Source organism: Phoenix dactylifera, chromosome 1, assembly GCF_009389715.1.
Source record: "Phoenix dactylifera cultivar Barhee BC4 chromosome 1, palm_55x_up_171113_PBpolish2nd_filt_p, whole genome shotgun sequence".
NCBI lineage: Eukaryota > Viridiplantae > Streptophyta > Magnoliopsida > Arecales > Arecaceae > Phoenix > Phoenix dactylifera.
Window position 1 is genome coordinate 7,815,161 of NC_052392.1, and position 24,747 is coordinate 7,839,907.

At 44.9% G+C, this 24,747-nt stretch overlaps 1 protein-coding gene across 2 annotated transcripts; it reads right to left on the bottom strand.

Moving 5' to 3' along the window:
* Positions 1-14,839: 14,839 nt before the first annotated feature.
* On the bottom strand, positions 14,840-19,971 carry LOC103707537 (receptor-like cytosolic serine/threonine-protein kinase RBK2). 2 transcript variants are annotated; one of them, XR_003385810.2, is made up of 9 exons: positions 19,694-19,971; positions 18,761-18,876; positions 18,290-18,676; positions 17,052-17,303; positions 16,820-16,974; positions 15,859-15,938; positions 15,624-15,755; positions 15,383-15,532; positions 14,840-15,294 (listed from the first exon to the last, which is right to left on the bottom strand). XR_003385810.2 is itself a non-coding variant. In XM_008792067.4 (9 exons), exons 1-9 carry the CDS (start codon positions 19,765-19,767, stop codon positions 15,124-15,126), a joined length of 1,521 nt encoding a protein of 506 aa, XP_008790289.1. In that variant the 5' UTR covers positions 19,768-19,970; the 3' UTR covers positions 14,840-15,123. The 2 variants fall into 2 exon arrangements, 1 of the variants encoding a protein (XP_008790289.1); XM_008792067.4 differs by having other exon boundaries at positions 15,620-15,755; positions 19,694-19,970.
* Between the last annotated feature and the right edge of the window lie 4,776 nt (positions 19,972-24,747).

The following is a 24,747-nucleotide window of genomic DNA, read 5'->3' on the forward strand; positions in this document are numbered from 1 at the left end:
ACCATATGAATTCAATTATAGATTATATCTTACATGATATACACCATACAACCGTGTATGCTGATAACCATAGCCGCTTATTTCTATAGTAATACATCAGGATAAGTGTTTGCTAAATAGAATCGATGATTAATGGTGTGCAGTGTCACGAGGTGCACATAGTATAAAATATAATTTTTTAAATTAAAATAATTTAATTACTTGCAAATAAGACTAATAAATGAAAAATTATTCTCCATGCTGTGTACACCGTGTGGCGGTGCATGCGGCCAACACATATATTGCAGTTTCTATAGACCTCATCCATTGAACACACATTTTGATGCACAATCATAAAACGAACGGCCGTGATTGTCCGTTGGTGCATGTAGATAATTTTTCCAAACAACCTAAAAAAGCCGGCCGTTCCGCCATGCCCGGTGCTAGTGTTAATTGCAAATAAGACCCTCAACAAACCTAATATCTCATGAACACTCGATTATTGTTCTCCCGAATATACGGCCGACCTCAAAATCCCTCGGGATACCAACCCTAGGGGTGGTTCTATATACACCCCCCCTATTGCTAAGGACACCCCCCAAAAACCAAAAAAAAAATACCCAAACTAACCTTTAGTGTAATTACCATATTGCCCTTGAAATTTTCTCATACACCCCCCCTTCCTCCTCCTCCGTTTCGTTTTGAAAAGAAAAAAAAAAACACCCCTCAAACCCCCCTTAAACCCCTCGATCCATTTACATCGTTTAGGCGATCTTTGAAGGAGATTTAAGCCCCATTCGAAGCATGGACAAGCAACTAGTGATTTGGGACGAAGAATCGGCCGCAAAGGTACGTGTTCCACCTTGTTTCGAAATTTTTTTTTTTCAGGGTTCGTGCTCCGTTCGGCACTGGATCGCCGAACAAAAGGCTTCTGTTCGGCTGAACAGTGCCGAACAGAAGCCTTCTGTTCGGCAACCCTCAACCGAACAGATCTGTTCGGCTGCACAGTGCCGAACAGAAGGCTTCTGTCCGGCACTGTTCAGCCGAACAGAAGCCTTTTGTTCGGCGATCCAGTGCCGAACGGAGCACGAACCGTGAAAAAAAAAAATTTCGGGAGAAGCCGGCGAGGTGGTTTCGGGAGAAGCCGGCGAGGTGGTCGGAGATCGGAAGAATGCCGGCGACGAGAGGGAGAAGGGGGAACGGGGGGGTTTTGGGCGTTGGCGAGGTGTTTTGGAGGGGAAGAGCGGGGTGGGGGGGGGGGTTTGGGGGGTGTAGAGAGCAATTTAGGTGAGGGGGTGGGGAGGGTGGGGGGTAATTTAGAAATTTTTAATTTTTTAGGGGTGTCCTTAGCAAATGGGGGGTGTAGAGAGTATTTAATTTTTTTTTAATTTTTGGGGGGTGTCCTGAGCAATAGGGGGGGGTGTATATAGAACCACCCCAACCCTAGCTAGAGCTCGGAGATTTCCCACTTCTTCTTGGATAAAAAAATTTCGAACTTGTTGGTAATCAAGAGGAGTCTTGTCTTCTCGAGCACCTCCAACTGAGGTAACAATCTCTCCTTTGCCGTATTTTCCGTTGGTTTTTGTTCTCTCTCTATTCCTTTGTTATGAATCGCGGTAACTCTAGATGATGTGCTGTGTCTTCCGGATTCGAGATTGTCACTTAATTAGTGGCAAAATATTGTTAGGAACCATGAGGATATGAACTGTTAAATTCGTATAGATATGATGGCATGATTTTATTTGTAGAAGGTAACTCTGCTGAATTGTGTGGATGTCTTATATGTTTCTCTGCCATTGGATTCTACTTTGAATTAGAGCTGCTTTACTATCCCCATTGGTATGCTTGAAATGTAAATAAATAAAAATGATGTATATTATAGCTATGATTTTTCACAAAATAAACTGTGATATGAATAAAAATGGTGTATATCAGTTGTTAGATGTTAACATAATAGCCCTTATGCTTACTTTCTAACAAGCATTTTAATCATTAGATGTGCATCTAACAAAAGGACAATAGCTTTTGTTGCGGGGTTTTCACCCCGGCAACAGTCCGCACACCAACCGAGCAGAGAAAGCGACTGCGTCCTCACCGAGGTATTGTCCGCTCTGGGCCGGCCTACGATTTTCCCTCCATGGGTTCGTGAATGAGTTGCTCGGGGAGTACCAACTCGTCCCGGCGCAACTTGCTCCGAACGCATGGAGGACGATTATCGGATTTCGGTCCTTGTGCATGGCATATGGGATCCCGTCTTCCGTGAATGTCTTCCGGCGGCTCTTCATGTTGAAGTCCAACTCGGGAGACGGAGAGTGGCTCTATATCGCCCTTCGGGGGGGTCGGTCACTCTTCCAGGGCGCTCCGACGTCCATTCACGACTGGAAGAAAAAAATTTTCTTTTTGGGTTCCGAGCGGTCATGGGGGTTCGACCTTAGGTGGAGGCAGAGCCGGCTCAGGACCGCCAATAAACTCCCCAGGCTTTCCACGCGCGAGCAGGGGATCCTTAACGCCGTTCGCGGCCTCGGGGATGGTATTCTTCATGAGCGAGGACGCTCTAGTCAATGTCGGTCTGAGCTCGGCGCGCCCTCAAGATAAGGGTAGTAGTAACTTAAAAAATTTTCTTTCTTTTTCCTCATAATATTTTACGAACTTACTTTGCTCGTCCTTGCAGACATTGCAAAGATGGTGACCAAGAGCGGAGCTTTGTACGCTCGGTTCCGAAAGAGGGCAGCCGAGCTCGAAGGAGTCCCGCCCGAGACAAAGAAGAAGGCCAAGGTCTCGGCTGATGGGGCCGCCGAGAGGAGCGCTCCCCGAGTTGAGCCCCCCGAAGCTGCTCGGAGGGGGGGCTCGAGCTCCGAGCCCGGAAGCTCAGCAGGAGCCACTATGGCGCTCGCATGCCCGACGCCAATCTCGCGAGTCCCTGGTCGGTCGCCCGTCCGACCCGAGCGCCCGGCATCCGAGCCGGGCAGCAGCCGAGGGGTCGCGAGGCCGCCTTCACCGAAGGCAACAAGGCCCAGCCTCCCCGACCCACCGGAGGATGAGGGCCAACAAGAAAGGCAGTCCTACATTCCGGAATGGGCAGTGTTCGAGGGCGACTCAGCCCTCAAGAACGTTGAGACGGCGCGGCAGATCTTCCGCGTCGCACTTCTTTCAGCCGACAGGGCGAAAATTCAGGCCATGAGCCTGAACAATTTTTTGGAGTCACCTCGCCTCCCTGCTATTCGGATAAATCTTCATTATTTACTATTATTTATTCCTTACGCTTTTAGCTTTTATGCCCTAATTCTATCCTCGGCCTAATTTCTGCCTTGCTTACAGCACCTCCACGAGATCGAGACACTGATCTCGATCGGTGCAGACTGCAAAGAACGAGCTTGTCGGTGTTTACGGGCACAAGAGAAGGCCGAGAAAAAGCTGGCGGAGCTCGAGCTCCACAAGAAGGAGGTTTTGCTTAGAGTGGGGGCCACCGAGGATGAAGTCCGAATTGTGACCGAGGTGCTCGAAGAAGAGAAGGCCGCTCATGTTCTGACTAGATCAGAGCTGCGGGCTGCCGAGGCTTGCTTGGCCGAGGTGCGGTCCCTGCTCGTCGTCCGCGAGCAGGAAATAAAGAACGCGGAGCTTAAGACCGAGCAACTCGAAGCTCAACTCGGAGCTCGGGAGAAGGAGGCCCAGGAGCAGGCCCAGAGCGCCGTTCAACTCTTCCATGAATCGGAAGAGTTCCGCGACCTGCTCGAAGAGGAGGCCGTGAAGGGGCTCATTCAGGGCTTCAACGACTTCCGCAATCAACTGAAGCGGCTCTGCCCCGACTTTAACCTCGACCTGCTTCAACCGGGAGCGGGGTTCGAGTTCGAGGCAGATGACTCGGTTGAGGCGGGGACTCGGGCGGTTGAAGAAACCGCTCAAGAGACCGAGGCCGCTGCCGAGGAAGGTCCGGCGGGAGCACCCGAGGTTGCTGAGGACGGCTGGACCGAGACCGCCACGGAGGAACCAGCAGCTGCTGAAGAAGGTCCGACGGGAGTTCCTGAAACTGCCCCCGAGGCTACTGAGGACAGTGGGGCCGAAGGGATCCCGGCTGCTGGTGCCGCGCTCGCCCCCTAGGGTTTTCTTTTTTGTTTTGTTATTTTTGTGAAGGAGGATGGCCTTTATGTCTGTTATACGGCCGAGCCTCAATTTTGTACTCAGCCTTCGGGCTTTTCTTCCAAATGAACTTTCTTTCTAAATTTGTGTGGTTGACTCAAGTCTTGCTTTTCAGTAGATCTAAGTTTTTTCGGGTTCACTCAAGTTCATGGACTTGGGCTCTGCGGCCTCAACCACGTTCATTACGTAGTCAGACTTAGGTTTGGCATATTTGCCAAGTCCTTGACTCGGGTCCTAAGTTCCCGCTGCTCGGACCCTCGACCAGCGATATCGCGGTATTTAGGTCCGAGACACTCGCCTGTCCTCGGGCTCGTCAAGCTTTCGAGCTCGGCACTGAATCCTGCCGAGCCCTAGGACCTGAGGTCGCTAACTTGGCTCAAATGTCATAGGCTCCGTGAGCTCGGAGCTCTAGTTGCCGAAGCGAATTGTCGGACCCTTCCCCCGACCTAAACAAGTCTAGGTACAGGCCCGATGCAAGTCCCCAAGCTCGGGATCAAATTTCACCGAGCTGCCGGTATCAATCGGACTAGGGTTCACTGACGAGTGGTGCGCGCGGAATCGATGAGGTCGGCCCATGATTGATCCGGCAAAGCGCCCCGATGCTGGTCGGGACTTTATTTGAGCATTCAGTTGATGCAGGAATGAATACAAGTACTGATTAAAATGTACCTTTTGTACCGTCGGAGTCGAGCGGCTCACGCTGAGGTCGGCAGCTTTGCTCCTCAGCTAACTTTTGAGGATGCTCTTTTGCTCGGGGTCTGCTTTCTGGGGACACCAGCACACTAGGAGAAATAGTTGTCATTGGAGATCTGTGGGCGTTGCCTTGCGGTCATCCACAAATATTTTTGGGGCGCTTCGTTGTCAATCACGAACATTTGTTGCCGATCACGAACATTTGTTGCCGATCACGAACGTTTGTTGCCGACCACGAACATTTGTTGCCGACCATGAACATTTATTGCCGACCTCGAACATTTATTGCCGACCTCGAACGTTTGTTTCCGGGGGGCCGCGAAGGTACTACCCCGTCATTCCGAGGTCGAGGGAGCTCGGGCTCACTGTCGACTCATCGGGGCATCTCGACCTTAGTCGAGGAGGCGCTACGGGGGGCCGCGAAGGTATTACCCCGTTATTGATGTTGAGCGCCACGGAGGGCCGCGAAGGTACTACCCCATCTTTCCGAAGTGTCAAGAGGTCTGGGCACGCACTGTCGACACTTGGGGCATCCCGAACTCTATCGGGGAGGCGCTACGGGGGGCCACAAAGGTACTACCCTGTTATTGATGTTGAGCGCCACGGAGGGCCGCGAAAGTACTACCCCGTCTTTCCGAAGTATCGAGAGGTCTGGGCACGCACTGTCGACACTCGGAGCATCCCGAACTTTGTCGGAGGATCGTACGCAGGTCGAGGGGTCTGGGAACGCACTGTCGACCTGCGACGCTTCCCGAGGTCGAGGGATCTGGGAACGCACTATTGACCTCGGGGCATTCCGGCCTTAGCCGAGGTATTTGAGGAAGATCGAGATCGAGCTCGACATTGACACCTCGAACTTTTTGCTATAGGCGCCCGGCTTCGCCCGGTGCTAATTGTAGTATCCGTACGGGGTCATGTATACGAGCCGGGCCGGGTCGTCTGGGAATCACGAAACATTTAGACATCAGGAGAAACGCAGCACAATTAAACAATTGTAGATAAGTTATTGTAAAAAGGTGAGACTTATGCTCCAAACAGAGATCCCCTTGGGGTTCTATTGGTAATACACCCGGAGGTTTTCAGAACTCCAGCTTCGTGGAATAGGGGTCCCGTCGAGAGACTCCAGCTTGTACGCCCCGGATCGCTAGACGCGTGCGACCCGGTAGGGTCCTTTCCAATTCGGGGCCAACTTTCCTTGCTCGGTCGGCTGAGAGACTTCAGCCCTTCTGAGGACGAGGTCCCCCACTTTGAAGGATTTGATTTTGACTCTAGCATTGTAATATTGCGCCGTCTTTTGCTGGTACCTCGCCATGCGGACTCGGGCGGCTTTCCTTGTCTCCTCGTCTAGGTCCAGGTTATTTCTGAGCTGCGAAGAGCTGGAGTTGGCGTCATAATGCTCTACCCTCGGAGAAGGGAGCCCAATCTCCAATGGGATAACAGCTTCCGTTCCATACGTCAAATTGAAGGGAGTTTCGCCGGTGGGTACACGGAACGTGGTCCGATAAGCCCACAGGATGTTGTATAGGTCTTCGACCCACTGTCCCTTGGACTGCTCGAGCCTGGCTTTGAGCCCCTACAAAATAGTACAATTCGTTACCCTCGATTTCTCCATTTGTCTGAGGATGTGCGACCGAAGTGAAGCAGTGGTCGATGCCGAGCTCGGAGCAGAACTCTCTGAAGCGAGCGTTATCAAACTAGCGGCCATTGTCTGATATGAGGATGCGGGGAAGTCCGAATCTGCAAATTATTGACTTCCAAACGAAATCCCGCATCTTCTGCTCGGTGATCCGGGCCACTGGCTCGGCCTCAACCCATTTAGTAAAATAGTCGATAGAGACGACCAAAAACTTCTTTTGCCCGGTTGCCAGAGGGAACAGTCCCAGGATATCAATTCCCCATTGGACGAATGGCCAAGGGGAACTGATCGAGGTCAACAAAGTCGAGGGTCGGCGTTGAATATTGGCGTTCCTCTGGCATCGGTCACGTCTCCGAACGAAGTCTAGCGTATCCTTCTGGAGTGTCGGCCAGTAATATCCCTGGCGTAGATCTTATGTGCCAGTGCTCGGCCTTCCAGATGATTTCCGCAAATCCCTTCATGGACTTCGCGCATCGCATAATCCGCCTCTGTCGGGCGGAAGCATCTAAGGAGGGAAGAGGTAAACGATCTCCGATAAAGCTTGTCTTCGTACAATATGTATCGAGCGGCTAGACGCTTGACTCGGCGAGCCTCGCATTCATCACTGGGGAGGGCGTCATCCTGCAGGTAGCTGACGAGCTCGTCCATCCAGCTCGGCTCAACCTCGACGCAAAGGGCCGGCTCGGGTTCCTTCGTGCTGGGCATCCGAAGATACTCCAGTGCTGCTGCTTTCGGAAGCTCGCTCATGCGAGAGGACGCCAACTTTGACAGTTGATCTGCTCTGAGGTTCTCCGACATGGCAATGTGTTGGATGTGGAAAGAGCTCAGAGTCGAGGTGAGATCCCGCACTTTCCGGAGATACTCCTGCATCGTGGGCTCTCTGGCTTCGAAGTCGCCCAAGATTTGGTTCATAACCAGCTGGGAGTCGCTGAAGACCCTTAGGTCCTTCACTTCCAGCTCCTTTGCCAACTTGAGCCCGGCGATGAGTGCCTCGTATTCCGCCACATTGTTTGAGGCGGAAAACTCGAGGCGTAGAGCCTGCTCGGCAACCACTCCATCTGGACTGGTGAGGATGAGGCCCGCTCCACTACCCCCAAGTTCGAGGAACCATCGACGTGCAGAGTCCACGTCGACCTCGGGGTCTGCTTTGTTGGTGCAGGCTCGAGCTCGGCCTCGTCTGGCACAGTGCACTGGACTATAAAGTCGGCGAGTGCCTACGTCTTGATCGCCGGTCTGGGTCGGTACTCGAGGTCGAACTCTCCGAGCTCGACGGCCCACTTTGTAATTCTTCCAACACGATCTGATCGTTGCAGGATTTGCTTCATCGGCTGGGCGGTCAACACGGCCATCGTGTGGGCTTAGAAGTAGGGCCGGAGCCTCCGAGCCGAAACGACCAGGGCAAAAATTGTCTTTTCCAGCTTTGAATATCGGGTCTCGGCATCCCTCAAGACCTGGCTGGTGTAGTATACCGGTTTCTGAAGCTTATTCTCCTCTCGGACCAGGACCGAGCTCACTGCAATTGGGGAAACCGCCAAGTACAGATAAAGGAGCTCACCCTGCTGAGGCTTTGTGAGCAAAGGAGGAGAAGCGAGAAGACGCTTAAGCTCTTCAAAGGCTTGCTGGCATTCCGCCGATCACAAGAAGTTCTTCGGCCGCTTGAAAGTCGCGAAGAACGGAAGACAACGCTCGGCAGATCGGAAAACAAATCTCTCGAGAGCTGCGACTCGTCCTGTAAGCCGCTGCACCTCTTTAACTGTCCTCGGGGGCACCATCTCTTGAAGCACTCGGACCTTCTCGAGATTGGCTTCAATTCTCCGTTGGGTAATCACGAAGCTAAGGAACTTGCCTGAGGTGACTCCGAATGCACATTTTGCAGGATTGAGCTTCATCTGGTATCTTCGAAGCATGGTGAACGCCTCGTCGAGGTCAGCCACATGATCCTTCGCCATTCGACTCTTCACCAACATGTCATCGACATAGACCTCCATGTTTCGGCCTATTTGGTCTTTAAAGATTCGGCTGACCAGCCTTTGATAAGTGGCTCCAGCATTCTTTAAGCCGAAGGGCATCACCTTGTAGCAATAGGTGCCCCCGTCGGTAATGAAGGCCGTCTTTTCCTCATCTTCTTGCGCCATCCGAATCTGGTTGTACCCTGAGAAGGCATCCATGAATGTCAACAGCTCATGTCCCGAGGTGGAGTCTACGAGCTGGTCGATGCTGGAAAATGGGAAGCTGTCCTTCGGGCAGGCCTTGTTCAGGTCAGTATAGTCCACGCACATGCGCCATTTTTCGCTAGCTTTTCTGACGAGGACCACATTGGCGAGCCACTCCGGATAGGATATCTTCCGGATGAAGCCGGCCTTGAGGAGTTTGTCGACCTCCTCGGCCGCTGCTCGCTATCGCTCTGGAGCGGCACTTCGCTTCTTTTGTCGCATAGGCTTATAGGTTGGCTTTACTTGGAGTCGGTGGACCGCGACCTCCGGATCTATTTCCGGCATATCGGCGGGCGACCAGGCGAAGATGTCCATGTTGGCCCGTAGGAAGTTGATAAGGCGATCCCTCTTGCGGGCATCAAGGCCAGAGCCGACCTGCACGGTTAGCTCAGGACAATTTTCTCGTAAGAAAATTTGGGTGAGTAGCTCATCGGGCTCTACCCGCTACTTCTGAGGGCCAACCCGTGTCTCTAAAGTTTCAGCCGAGAGCTTGTCATTTGGCGCCGAAGTTGACACCTTGGCTGGTTGCTTTGCCTTGTAGGTCGCCATTTAGCATCACCTTGCTATCACCTGGTCCCCACGGACTTCGCCAACTCCTAGGCTGGCGGGAAACTGCATAAGTAGGTGACAGGTTGAGACCATGGCTCGAAGTGGATTGAGCCCTGGCCGTCCAAGGATGGCGTTATAGGCTGAGGGCAAGCGCACCACGAGGAAACCCATCCTCACGGTACTCTCTCGGGGGGCGAGCCCGACCGTAACTAGGAGATCGACCTCGCCCTCCACTGGAACTGAGTCTCCGGTAAACCCGATCAGTGGGGCGTTCACCCTCCGTAACTGCCTTTCTGTCATCCCCATTCTAGAATAGGCATCAAAGTACAAAACATTTGCCGAACTTCCATTATCAACTAGGACGCGTTTTACATCAAACTTGTTTACGACCATAAAGATGACCACAGCATCATCGTGGGGAGTTTCAACTCCCTTGAGGTCCTCATTCGAGAAAGAGATGACTTTAGAGGTGCGGGAGCGCTTTAGAAGAAGTCTTTTCCCAGCGGGTTCTCCGGCTGGGGCCCTCCGATCTATGGTGTTGATAGTGCCAGCAATGGGTTTGTTAGCATTCGGCTCTCCATGCTGCACGACGTCCTCCACTGGTCTTTTTTCTTCACGCCGGTTCCGCACAAACCGGTTGAGCACTCCTCGGCGGATGATTGCCTCGATCTCGTCCCGGAGCTGGAAGCAGTCCTCCGTATCATGACCGTGGTTCCGGTGGAAACGATAGTACTTCTTGGGGTTGTGCCAGGCCCCGGGGTTCCGCATCGGGGGCGGAGGCCGGAAATAATTCCGACCCTCGATCTCCATGAGGATCTCAGTCCGAGGAGCGTTAAGGGGAGTGTAACTTTCGTACCTCCCGTTGGATATGCGGGGCCGTGGCGGAGATCTCGGACGAAGCGGGGTTCTTGGTCGGAGCGGTCCCCGCAGCCGGGGTGGACTCTTCAGACGAGGCAGGTTCTTAGCTCGGCGCGGAGACGGGCTTCTGGGACGGCCGCGCTCCTCATGACGCCTCTTTGCTTTTTGGAGGTCTGCTCGGCCCCGCCTCGTCTAGAAGCGACGGCTTTCTCGGCTTTCGCGTACTTCCGCACCCGGACTAGCATTTTGGTGAAGTCAACTGGAAAATTCTTCTCGATGGAGAAGAGAAACATATAAGACCGAGCTCCAGTCTTGAGTGCCGACATGGCTATGGACTGGTCGAGCTCGCGGACCTCCCAAGTTGCGGCAGTGAAACGGTCCAGATATTCCCTGAGCGACTCTCCCTCCCTTTGCTTTATATCGAGGAGGAAGTCTGAAGTCCGCCGCTGGGGTCGGCTGGCAGCGAAGTTGGCGGCGAACTGCCTGCCGAGTTGCTCGAAAGAAGAGACCGTGCTGGGTTTCAGCCTGGCGAACCAAAGACGAGTTGCTCCTCGAAGCGTTGCCGGGAAAGCCTTGCAGAGCATGGCCTCCGAGGATTCTTGCAGTGCCATCAAGGCCCGGTAACTCTCCAGGTGATCGAGGGGATCGGTCATGCCGTTGTAGGGCTCCACCTGGGGCATCTTAAACCTCGGCGGGACCGGCTCATCCTCGATTTATTGGAAAAAGGGGGACCTCGTGGTAAATTCGAAGTCGCCCTCGCGTCCCGCCCTCCTGCTGTGGAGCGCCTCGATCTGGCGCTCCAGCTTCTCGACTTTCTTGTCGAGCTCGTCGCCCTAGGGGATCGCCACGGTGGTCTGCTCGGGCGCAGGTTGCCCTGGGACTGACTCGACCTCCGACGGTTGCGGCCAGTCGCCTGGACCCCTCACTGGGGGTTCTCTCCAGGATGCTCGGGCATGGAGATCTTGGCCTTGGGGGGCTGGTCCACTTGAAGGGGGCACCGGCTGAACCAGGGCCTGAGGAAACGGTGCTGTCGGGACGCCCCTAGGTTGTAGGCCTTGGACAGCAGCAGCCAAGGCCTGAACCTGCTGCACCAAGGCATCAAACTGTTCCGGCCGAACTTGAGGAGTCGAATCGGCCGGAGGTGGTGAGTTCTGGACAGAGTGTCTAGGGCTAGGTGGAAGACGTCGGGAGGCATTAGAAGTTTCCTTGCTTCTCAGCTTCATGGCCGCGACTCGGGCCCTTCCTCTAGTGCCAACTGTTGCTGGAATTTGGACCCGGGGGTGACCACTGGGCCAGGAAGGAGGAGCTCCGGTGAGAACCAGCGGGCGGCGATCTGGCGGCGCGCGACGTCCTCCGAGAGACCTGCAAGAAGCCGGCGCCGGAAACCCCGGTGCCGGCCCTCCGATGCTTAAGTTAGAGGGGGCAAGTGTATGAACGGGAGTAGTCAATGTTCAGAGTTTTTTCTTCTCCAGCCCCCTTTAAAATGGGGAAGTTCCCCTTTTATAGAAGGGGCTGGGTTACCTGTGATGTGACGGGGCAAACGGTCTGTAGTACGATTGGGCATGCAGTAGAAATCAATGCTCGATCGTGTGAATCAATGCCGTTACTGTAGGAGATTAGGCCGAAGCTCTCGAGTCATCATGGAGTCATACCATCATTCATAGCCAAGTAGGTTTGCCGTAAGAGGCTTGATGTCCGTAGATAATAGAAGCCATACGTTTTAATTGTTGAGCAAGCTGAGTGCCTGCAAGAGCCATACGCTTTGATTGTTGAGTAAGCTGAGTGCCTGCAGGAGCCATACGTTTTGATTGTTGAGTAAGCTGAGTGCCTGCAGGAGCCATATGCTTTGATTGTTGACGAAAGCAAGGCGTGGTTTTTTGGTCGCGCTGCGGGGGGATGTGACCACAGCGCGAGTCGGGCGTCTCTGGGTCAGTAGGGCTGCTCGGGCGCTTCCGGGTCAGGGGGTTTGCTCGGGCGCTTCCGGGTCGGAGGGTCTACTCGGTCTGCTCGGGCGGCTCCAGGTCGGAGGAGGTCTGCTCGGCTATTCATGCAGGCGTGACGAATATTTTCCCCCCAACAGCTTTCATATGAAACCCTGAGGTTCTCATGCTCTACCTAATCCCTTAAACAAGCTCCTCATCAAACTTACTGAGCTAAGCTCAAACTCAACACCATTCTAAGATGAGCCAATCTTTAGCAGGGCGGTCCCTACCTGAAGCTTCGCTTATTTAAACCTTTATGGAGAAATAAGGAAGCTTCAGTAATCTAGCGATGCATCAACAGTCTTGGACATAAAACAATAGCATTCTAGCAGGTATCTCCAGGTCCCTCCTGCAAGGACTGGTACCAACAACTTATAGGGTTTGCTTGAACTATTTCTGAAAACTCTCTGACATTGTCAACATAAAAAGAAGTATCTCATGGGGTATTTATTGCTTAAAATGAAAACTTAGGGAAAAACAGAGGGCATAAATGCACGCTTAACACAAGCCATAGAAACACAAGTCTAAAGGCTTTTGTTTGCTTCTTCCGCTTATAGTATATATATTTACTAACATGTTCTTTTACACATAACTTGAATAACATTAGTACAAACCGCACGATGACAAAAAATAAAATCCAGATGACCACCACTGCATTATCTTGTACTTCCAAATGTGGCAAAACAAATAAGGTGATTGTATCTTTAGACAAAAAAAAAAGATCCACCCCCGACACAAAAAAATAAGAAAAAGAAAAAGGGATCCAATATATAAGAAAATATAGGAATAGCTTCAAAGGCATCCCTTTTCCCCACCTTTCTCCAGTATCACTGTCCTATAGACTCCCACCAGCTGCCACAATGAGGTGCTTCAGCTACAAGTAGTTAAAGGTAAGCATGAATATGATTTAGCGACAGTCAAACTCTCATTGCTGATTTTTTTTAAGAGAAATATCTAGATATCTGGTGTAAACTTGTAGTTTGTTTCTTAAAAGAGATTTTTCTTGCTGAGATTGTTGCAGATTCATTTGCCATCTGCACGAATCTAAACTTATTTTCAGAATGGAAATTTCTATGATGAATCAGAAGAGGATAGGAGATAAAATCCATGAATTTAATTTGTTAATGAGATAAGCGTATAATGCACACCAAGTGGAGTAAGTACTAAGTAGCTAAAGAAATTGTAAACTATTAGTGCTCACCCCTCTTAGTTGCCATTTCTGCAACAATTTTGGAATGCCCCACATATATTGAAAAGTCTTCGAAGACCAGTCATGTTTGGAAAACCCATTTTAGACTGATTTAGATTAAAAGATGTGTGTGCGTGTGAGAGAGGAGGTGGAAGAGAGTTTTATAAATGGACGTATATTAAGCTCCCTGAACTTTAAACAGCGTAAAGGACATAAAAGAAGAGTTGCAACTCCAGAAAAGTTTGAAAATAAAGACTGCATACCTCGTTTTGGTTTTGGAGTTAGGCAAGTGTTTAATCTAGCTTATATAACCAAAGGATCCCACGGCACTATAGTATGCAGGGACAAGCTTGCACATAGAATGGCCATCGTATAAATATAGTAGACACATTGGTGCTCAATTCTTCACTATTGTAGCATCTTATACAATTCTTGTAACAAAATTGTGATCTCCCTATATGTTTAAGTTTAGACAATGATTTAGTTAAATCTATATCTTTCATTTTCCTATCTTCCATATGTCATGCAAATGCACTCATGTTCCAATAGTTAAAGGAGAAATTACTTTAGAAAAGTTGATGATAAAGGAATTACCAGTGTTCTAGAAGTTATTCTTCTCATGGGATCATTTTTTTTGAAGGATCTTATGCAATGGCGTATTCCAGTATTATTTCTTAAAAGATTTACTATAGAAAAGTTGTTCCATTAGAGGACCAGTTCCCACTGAGGGGTGATATTTTGAGGAGTTTCTAGTTGAATTAGTTGCCTTATAGCAGAATTTGTGGGTATCCTTGGACTGTGATGTTTCAAGCTATTTTTCCTAGTTAAGCCCCTCATGCTGCTTCTACCATTAATTGGAGGAATAATGAGTTGAAAACAAGACTAGTCAAGGCGACAAGCAGGTCAGGAAATAAATGATGCAGAAGCGATTTGGACCATGACCTCTTGCAATTTTAGCTCTAAAACCACATTAACTAACCACTTGATCCAAAAGCTTTTGTTGTTAAGGAATGGTACGCATAAGAAGGCTAATAGCCCAGTTTACTAATTAAATTTTCTTTGCTGACAACTTGAGTACAATATCTATTGCCAATTCAAAACCATGATGTATTAAGACTATTTATATAGAAACAAGGATACATTGATAGATATTTCACCACTCTCTACAGATAGTGGTTAAAGATTTGGATTTCAGCATGCATATTGGACTCGAAAGCTTTCTTCATAAAATCTTTGTTAATAGTATTTTATGAGTTTCGAATATGCTTTAGTTTGGTGTAATAAAATATAGTGTAGTATGTGGACTTCTCCATGTTGTCTCCATTCATTTGAACTCCATGAAAATTAGAAATCATAGCCATCCAAACTTTTCTCATGTGCATTGCATATATTAAGATTTATGATATAGAAACAAGGATACCTTGACAGCTTTCTTCATAAAATCTTTGCGTATTGGACTCAAAAGCTTTCTTCATAAAATCTTTGTTAATAATATTTTGTGAGTTTCAAATATTCTCTAGGTTGGTATAACAAAATATAGTGCAGTATGTAGACTTCTCCATGTTGTCTCCCTTCATTTGAACTCTATGAAAATTAGAAATCATAGCCATCTTAACTTTTCTCATGTGCATTGCATATGCTAAATATTAAGATTTATGATATAGAAACAAGGATACCTTGACAGAAAGGTATCTCACGTGATGCTAACCATGTCACTCTTTTTTTTTCCCTTTAGGACTGACATTTGGTGCATTCAACATGACTTTCTACTTACAAATGCTATTGAGTTGGTGTGTAATCCAAGTCACACATTTGAAACACTACAGAATCTGAGTTTCCATGATACTGACATTCCATAGAGCCACCAACAGATGGATCTCTAATGGTTTATAAATCCAGAGCAAGCTTCTTATGTTGAGTAAGAGCGTTCAGATATCTTGTCGCATTGTACTCTTCTGCATCAAAGAGTTCCTCTGAATATGTCCTCCGGATAAGTGGCTTGTGAATCCCTTTCATGGACTCAGACCGCATTTGTTCACCTTCTAGTAGCTTTAATACCTGCACCAACATAAAATGCTAATCATTTGAGGTCCAGACTTATATCTTGCAAATTAAGATGTATCTGGATTCAGAGTTATGTGCATGCCTGACTCATCTGAGGTCGCAAAACCGATGAATGCTGAATGCACATATAAGCTGTTTGTGCTACACATCTCACTTGCTTCAGGTCGTAAGCATCATTTAGGAAAGGATCAACAAGCTCCTTGATTTCATTCTTTTCAAGTAATGGCTTTGCCTGTTACAGTATGTTGGAAAATTCTATCATTGTAGATGATGTGCTGTGCCACCAAGAGATGTTGACATATAAATAAGTAACACATACCCACATTACTAAACTTTGTTGTGATGCATTTATTGCTCTGCGTCCGGTAATAAGCTCTAGCAATAGAACCCCGAAAGCATATACATCAGTTTTCTCATCAACTATCCCATGAGTGCAGTACTCAGGGGCGAGATAGCTGCTCAATAAGAAGGTAAAATGGCAAGAAGTAAATGACCAACCTCACAATAGATCAATGATGACAAGAACAGAAGTAAAAGGAGAAGTAATTATTCACCGACCCAAATGTGCCTTCGAAATTTGATAATGTATGGTGAGTCAACTTGTCAGGCAGCCACATAGCAAGGCCAAAGTCACATATCTGGATCAGAATAAAATAAGTAACTGTGTCATGTTTCTTTAGAAAAAAGTGTCTGAGTTACTTATGCTGAAAGCGTTTATTTAATCAATGTTTTTTTAAAGAGTCATATGAAGTTGTGAATTCTAATAACAAAGCACAGAGAACCTAATCAATTGGTTGAATATGAATTTTAGTAATGCAAACTACAGACTGTATGAATCCATCATATCTGCACTTAATATAACAATGGAAGCAGTAAACCAGTAAACCTTTACTTTTCTTGACAAAATATTTGTAATTATCCTATTTCTTCTTCATATTCTTTTAAGATTTAACTGATTGGCAAAATTTTCATCTCATTAGTTTGTTACAATTGGATCAATGTTTTCTTTTTGGCCTCTTCGTTTTTGCCGTCCATGCTTATCAATGGCAAAAATTTGCAATCTAGACAGACATGTTCTTCCCAACTTTCTCTCACAACTTGCACCCTCATGTTAAGACTTTTACCCAGATCGTGCCTTTCTATACTATCCACTGCACATTATTTGTAAGGAAAATTAAATCTTCTTCCTATTAATTGCAATCCCTTAGCTTTGCTTCATATATGCATTTTAAAGTCCTCCTTTTCTTCTACCTACCGGCAGAGCTTTTCTGGATCTTCCTGAATTTCCATGAAAACAATTCATTTTTCATGGGACTATATAATTACGTGGGAACTTCAATGACTTCAACACAATAATTCTCAAATAATCCTTGTGCAATAAAAGAAGAAATTTAGATTATGGAATTTTTCCAAAAGTCTCACAGTATGCTGCACATACAGATCGCAGCAGAATTATTAGAATATCGGTGGTAAATCTAGTAGACAATGCCTGAACAAACTTGATCTACATGAATGATACCTGTGGTTCGAAGTCATCAGTAAGCAACACATTAGCAGCCTTGATGTCTCGGTGAATGATGCGCTTCTGACACCTCTCATGAAGATACTCAAGACCTGTTGCTGTCCCTGTGGCAATCTTGTATCTCACATCCCAGTTTAGTTTATCCTTTGAACCTAACAAAGGATTAAAAAGATTAAAAACTGCAACAGAGGAAAAATGATTTGAAAAGATTTTATGTTGACATAACTACCATGAAGAAGAGTTTCCAAGCTCCCATGAGAGGACAGCTGTAAAACAAGATACATGCCTCCTTCAGTCCCAACGCCAATCAATTTGGCAGTGTTTGGATGATTTAGATGGACTATGATTCCCAATTCAGATAAGAAATTTTTTGTTCTTTCATCTGCTGTTCCTTGGGTAAGTTTTTTAATTGCTACAAGCTGTCCATCTTCTAGGCTTCCTTTGTAAACCTCAGCATAACCGCCTTTCCCTATAATGTTCTCTACAATAGAAAAGAGGAATGGAGATTTTTTACACTAAACTTGATATGCAGCATATGAAAATAACCTGATATTGTAGCTTAACATGCAAAGAAAGAAATGCGACTTCGAAATGTCCTCTTGATCATTGTCCAATTTAGCATTGAAGCATGAGAAGACATGCAAACCATATCTTATTGGTTATTTGATTACCATTTCTGAATTACTACAGCAGATCTTTATGAAGTTTATTTTTCACCATTGCAGCAGTCCAATTTGAACACCAGGTCAATTGAACAGCAAAACTTTGTCATTCCAATGTCAGAATTTTAGGACCTTTAAAATCACATTTACCACAGAGTTACTGAATTAGCACTCTCATATTATGAAAAATATGACACTACTTAAAATAAAACACAGACATATGTTTAAGAAAATGCAAACAGAAGCAGGAAAAAGAAAAGTACATGTTAAGATACAATTATAAACAAATCAAAAATTACCAGGATCTTTATCATTCTGTATTTTATCCGTTCAAACGGTGTCATCTATGGAACACAGTCAAGAAGGGTTTAGCAAATTCTGTGATCACCTACGCATTTGATCTCAGCTCTCAAAGTATGGATCCAGAATTCCTATTAGAGCAACTTTAGACAAGTGAAGACCTTGGCATATTGCCAATGAAACCTACTTTAGAAGTGCAAACCTGGGGGCAGCTTCCTTTAAGTCACAGTTTGGGCTTATGAAACTATGGAACAACCCTTCAAAACTTCCCTAGACATAGAATCTAAATGAACAGTGAAGATGACAATGTTCTGAGGCCAAACTGGAATGCAGCAACAGGATTGCTCTTCCACAGATTAACAAACAACATAAAAATAAAAGGGAATAGTAATAACTGCTAAAGACTCACCATAAGGATGTCTTCACAGCATAATTTAAGTACCACTAGAAATCTACTAGAAAGGATAGGTTATTCAGAGAAAAGATCATGCTAAGATGAGCCAACCTGGCCTGAAGTTATTGGTGGCTTTCTGGAGCTCTGAGAGTGTGAAGTTCTTCCAAGAAGGTTTGAAGCAGCAATTGTCATAATCAGTGGTGTTGTCTGATCTGGGGCCATGAGTCTCCCTATTGCTCTTCCTCCTTGATAGCTTTGGGACTCCGAGCGGAGGAAAACTGGATAATCTCCTCATTGATTTCTGCTTCCAGAAACGAAAGAATCCCTTCCATAGGGAAGGGCTGTTCGAGAGCAATTGTGTTTCAGAGCAGGATGTGCTGGCCTTCGAAGAACTTGTCTCCGAATCCGAACACCTCAAGCCATCTTCGAGGACTCCTCTAGGAGATGATACCTCTGTCGCTTCTAGGGTATCCTTCTCCATGTCTAGTGACCTCAAATCTATGAAGTGGAAGGGAGAATTCAGACATGAACATGATGAAAATTATATGAAAGAAAGAATGGAAGATAAAGCTGGCAAATTACCTTGAGCAGAAACAGAGACAGATAACAAGCTGGTTGTATCTTTATCACGGCCTGAAAAAAATCCTCCTATTCGAGGGGGCTTTCCACTGCACTCTCTGGATATATTGGCATTTTCTCTGAGAAGGGAAAGAAGAACATATGTTGGACTAAATAGAAGAAATCTGTGAATATATGGAAAAAAAAACAAAATATGTGCTGAAATTAAAACCCATATAATAAAACAGTGAGCATACTGGCACTAAGATCAGGTACAGATAAATCCAATTTTTATGTTTGTGCCTGTGTGTGAGTGTCTTGGTCAGGAAAGGCATGGCAATAAGAACATGTCTTCTTTCTTTGAAAAAAGAAACAATAATAGAAGAGAAAATATCTTCAATGCAAAAGAATTGATGCCTTAAGAAATAAAATAACAAAGTCCCATAAGAATAGAAGGGTAAAACAAAAGAACATAAGAGAGGAAGAAAAACCAAAGAAAAAGGAAAATTGAAGTTTTTTCTTGAGGAAAAAATGGGCACTTAAGAGGGGCCCATCAGAAGATTCATTCATTGATAAGAAAGGAAAAATTGGAGTTGATGGAAAGAAAAACTGAGGCAGAGGAGGAGAACCAAACATCATGGAACAGAGATAAAAAGAAAAATATCCATGCCTAACAATGAATTTTTTTTTCTTTCTGTTTTATAAAAATCATGTCGGGGATGAGCCATTTTCAATGAAAGTTGGAGCAGGGAAGGTTCCAAAATGAAACTTTGCACAGAAGAAACCAAGAATATCTTTTGAACCCAATAGATTTTGTTTGATAAAAGGAAACCAAGATCTCCAAGACTGCTAATTATATGAACCTTTTGCAGATGAACAAAAGAAAAATACAACCCAAAATGAAAACTTAGAGACACAAAATGCATAAAAACGACGAAGTGGGTGAAGAGATGATACCCTGGAGGGGAGTCACCAATTTCTTCGATGAGATCATCCATTTGATCGCTGCTGCAAAATAACCAGAGGCACATATAAGACAAGAATGGAGACCAGCTACCCTCAAGAACTTGAATCCTCTCCTCCTCTTGTTCTCCCAAAGCCAAGCTTTTCTTCTTCTCCTACATGAAATCTTCTTCCTCTCAGCAATGCAAGAAGAATTAGTAGTTGAAGAAGAAATGCTTCGCTGTGTGGATAGAGCTCATGGATTCCAGCGACCGTTAGCCTTACCCCACCGTCCGGGGATGCATATCCTGGGCGCGAGTTTTGCTCTCGTCCACTCATTTTTAATAATAATAATAATAACAATAATAATAATCAAACCATAACAGCTTTACATCAAACAAAAAAAAAAAAAAGAAACATAACAAATGATTTTTTTTTTTTTTTTGGATCCGATTATAATCTTTAAACCTTGTTTACTCAAACCATGGTGGTCGATCTCTCCATTTCTTTGCTCTTTAAATTGCCTCACCCAACCACTACATCTAAAAAAAATAAAAAAGTGCATTTTACCGCACTTGCCATCATTAAATTTGGAAAGGATCAGGTATATACAACCATATCCGGAGAAAATTGTAATACCTAGAATCACTTTATGATAGAACATGACTCATTAAAAGTTGTTGCAACTACAAAATTGTATTAGTATAGAGATACCTATTCTACTGTATAATCAGAAGAACTACGCTCATGAAACCCAAAATTTTTGCATTTCCACCACCTCCTGCAATATTATTGTTATCTATATTATGTCACATGTATATGCGCCATAATTTAGTCTCTCTAAAGCAGCTCATAACTCTACCAAATTTCTAATTTTTTCCTAACCATCAACCATCCTCCATTTTGCACTAATATTCTTCTTTTCTCCTCAAGATATCAGAAAGTGTCATGATTGCTCCATCCAGCTTCTCTCCCATTCAGCAAGGACAACTTGCTTATATTCCCTACTAGGAAAATTTCACTTGCCTTCTAATCCTCACCCATACACTTACCCAAGCTGGTCTACGTCCATTACATTATGTCGAAGTAGCAAGTGACTTGCCATATTTACAACAAAGAAAAGAAAACAAAAGAACAAAAATTAGCATGCGACCGACACTTAAAGAGTCATTTTCTTGCGTTAGGTGCTGATTTCTCTAAAAGAGTGATACCAAAGCATGCATCAACGCTGTAGTACAGTGTTAATTACTACCAAACAAAAACACTATAAAACATTTTTGAAAAGCAATCCTAACTGTTGTACTTTTGATGATTTGATTCACTGCATGCATATTTACTGCATGAGGGCTCGACAGAGGCCAAACAGTATTCTAGGAGATGTTGTTGATGTGTAGGACCAATGATTTGCACCTTGTAACTAATAAATTATAGATTTCTATGTAGATGTCTTTCTTAGTCTTTCCTGTTAGGTATGAGTCCAAAAGAAATTAATTAGAATCTCTAGTTAGCAGTCATGGAAAGTAATGCTATGGTTTACCCTCTATTCACCTAGATCTGGCCATGGTTCTGGAACCGCCGGTTCCGGTTTCACAAAAACCTAAAATCTTAATCGTAACCGAAAATAGTCGGTTCGGTTCCGGTTCTAGAACCGCCAGTTTCGGTTCCGATTTTAGACGGTTCTGATTCCGATTTTTCAACATAAATTATAAAATTTTGAAAAAAAATAGATTGTGTAATTAATTTGGAAAAAAATAATAAATACAAACAGATTGTGTAATTAATACAAAATGATAATTTGTACCTCATTTTATTATTAACTATCAAAGTAAATTTTAATAATACAACTAGATAATATCATAAAAAAATAATAAGTTACATTAAATAAATTTGGAACTAATTTATTTTATAATAAATGGAAAAAAAAGAAAAAATTAGGCTCCGGTTTCGGTTCCGGTTCGGTTCCATCAAACCTAGAATCTTAACCGAACCGTATTCCTCAAGGTTCCGGTTCGGTTAAGAACTGTGAGACACGGTTCCGGTTCCGGTTCCGATTCTTTCCGGTTCGGTTCCGATCTAGTTTCTCGGTTAGAATCGGACCGTGATCAGATCTATATTCACCTCTCTATTCTCCATCCAACATGGCACGAGGCAATTGGTGTGATACGTGGGAGGTTGGGCTAGGTGCAATGTCACACATGAGATGGGAAATGGAGCAGTGAATTGAGTTGCTCTGCGTAGAATTTTTCTTGATTGAAAAAAGGGTAACTACTTGCATATTTTTACCAGCATGCAGGAACAAAGATCAGTTCTTTGCAGAGAACTCAACTAAATGAATTGAACACTCAACTAATCCCTCAACTTAAAGTGACAAATCTGACCAAATCGTCTTGCTTACAGTCAGTCTGATAGAGAGCTAATAAAAGGAAAGATCAGCATTACCATATAAATTCAATGGACAGGACTGACAACTTTATTGACAATCTCACGATGGCATGCAAACCACCAACTTTCGATTGATTTGACTTCTGAATCGTCTGATTGGTGTATAAAAAAGTGGTAGAAATGGACAGAACAAAAATCTCACGAAGACATCGTAACCACCAACTTTCAATTGATTTGAGTTTGAATCTTTTGATTGGTGCATTAGGAAGTGGTAAAAGAGGGGCTTTTGCTAGAAGAAATTATATCCTACGTGGCCGTGCATGCTGCCAAGTGCCAATCACAGTTGCTTGTTCCTGTAGCGATGCACCAGTACTTTATGAATTCCTATTTTGCCGGACTATATAATGAATTAATTCCATCATGGTGAGAAGTCTATTTGGGAAACTCAAGCGACTCGATGGGATATTCAAGCTAGTTGTCATCCCTTCAGCCAATTGAACATTGCTCCTCAACTTGGTTTGTAGAGGATCAGCTGCTGATTTTATGATATTCATGTAAACTTAGGCCAACAAAGACATCGTATATTAGACTCCCTTTTCTCCGAGAAATTATAGCCTACATGGCGTGCACCATTTGGCCACGTGACCGTGCACGCCAATTATCACTGCTCATTTCTATGGGCCCCATTTATCAAGCATTCATCTCGGTCCAATACTATAGGAACAAACGATTGTGATTGGCAGTGTGCATGGCCATATAGTGCACACCATATAAGATATAATTTCTCCTTTTCTCTGACCTCCCTGCCGACACGCTATCTTATATTGGTCATAAGCACATCAATTATGCAAAGCTCTTGGGCTATAGATTGAGTTGGGTATTTTACCTTCATATAAGCTCATTCGGTTCTCAGCCTTATTTTTATGAAAATGCTTCTCTCCTCCAAAACCTCTCCGAAAACTTTTTCAGCTGATCTAGAAAGATCACTGGATTTGATGTGGACCATTTTGGCCACTACGAATATTCAGGAGGATAACCAAATTTGATATAGATCACTTTGGCCACTACGAGTATCTAAGGAGATCACCAAACTCGATGTGGAATAATTTGGCCACAACGAGTATTCCGAAAAATCACTAACTGGATGTGGACCACTTTGATTACTATGAGCAGGAGCGAGATCCATTATATTGGAAAGCCGAGTCGCATATCAAACTTTTGAAGGCCATACCTGATTGAGATGATTTTTTTTTTTGAAGTTAAGTAATTTTTCAAAATCTACATCTAGAAGGTTGAATTGGGATGATATTCAATCGTTTAGGCCCTAAAACAGGCTGGTCAAACTATTTTTTTTTAATGTAAGACTTTGATCGAGCATAGCTCTCTATCTGAGAAAAATCAGGTAGAAGGATAGAAGGCAGAGTTGATGCAGAAGTTAAAATCTACCTTCTCAAGAATTTTAGTTTTTTCTAAAATATTTCTAAATTTTAGCTTTTTTATAATATTTCTATTAATTATATTTATTTTAGGATACCTAATCCTATTCAAACTAGGAATAGAATTCAACCCAAATAGTGAAAGAGGCAACCTCGCTAATATTATAAATGGGGGTTATGCACCTCAGTTTAAGTGGTGTGGATGATCAATGAAAGAAAATAGGAGTTAAGCCCTACTTTCATAATTCTTCTATTTTCTTCTAGTTTTTTTTTTGGGAGATTCGAGTTAAGCAAGTTGAAAAAATTCTTCCTTCTCTCCGATCGGATCAAGTTGGTATCAGAGCCATGCTCTTACCTGGTAGAATTCCAACTTGATTTGATCAGATTAAGTTAGTATCAAAGCTTTAGTTTTCTACATCTATGGGAGCCGTAGAAGGGCTATTCATGCTTGAAGTACATTAAAGGATAAAGACAAATATGGCTGCTAGTTCTACTTCGATGGATGATGGGGTGAAGGGATATCTTATACAATTAGATGAGAAGATAGCCCAACTCACTGAGAGCGTGTCTTGATTGGCGATGCCTTCAACACAAGCACCGACATTTCTATCTTTGAGCAAAACTAAGTGGTTCAGTCATGAGGCAAGGAAGTAGCCATTTTCTAATTTTTAGTTCTGATTTAGCAGGAGCTAAATCCCCTAAACAAAGGGGAGCTCTGATCCATGATGATCACCATACTCGATGTGGACTACTTTAACCACTACAAGTATTCTAAAAGATCACTAAACTTGATGTGGATCACTTTGGCTACTATGAGTATCTAAGGGGATCATCAAACTAGATATGGAACACTTTGGTCACTACGAGTATTCAGGAAGATCACTAGGCTCGATGTGGACCATCTTGACTACTACGAGTAGGGCTAGATAGGGTTCAGGAGTGAGATCCGCCATATTTGAAAGCCGAGTCGCATGCCAAACTTTCGGAGGCGATTACTTGGTCATACGATGTTCGATTGAGATGATCTTTTTTTTTTAAAAAAAAATTGGGTACGTTTTCAAGATGTATAATTGAAAGGTTGAATTGGGATAAAATTTTACCATTTAGGCTTCAAAAAAGGCTGGTCAAACTGAAAGTTTTTTTTTCGAATAAAACTTTGACCGGATGTAGCTCTCTATCTGAGAAGAATCAGACGGTAAACAATATTCTAGGCTGACTCATCTTTTACCAATTTTTACCTTAACTAGACAA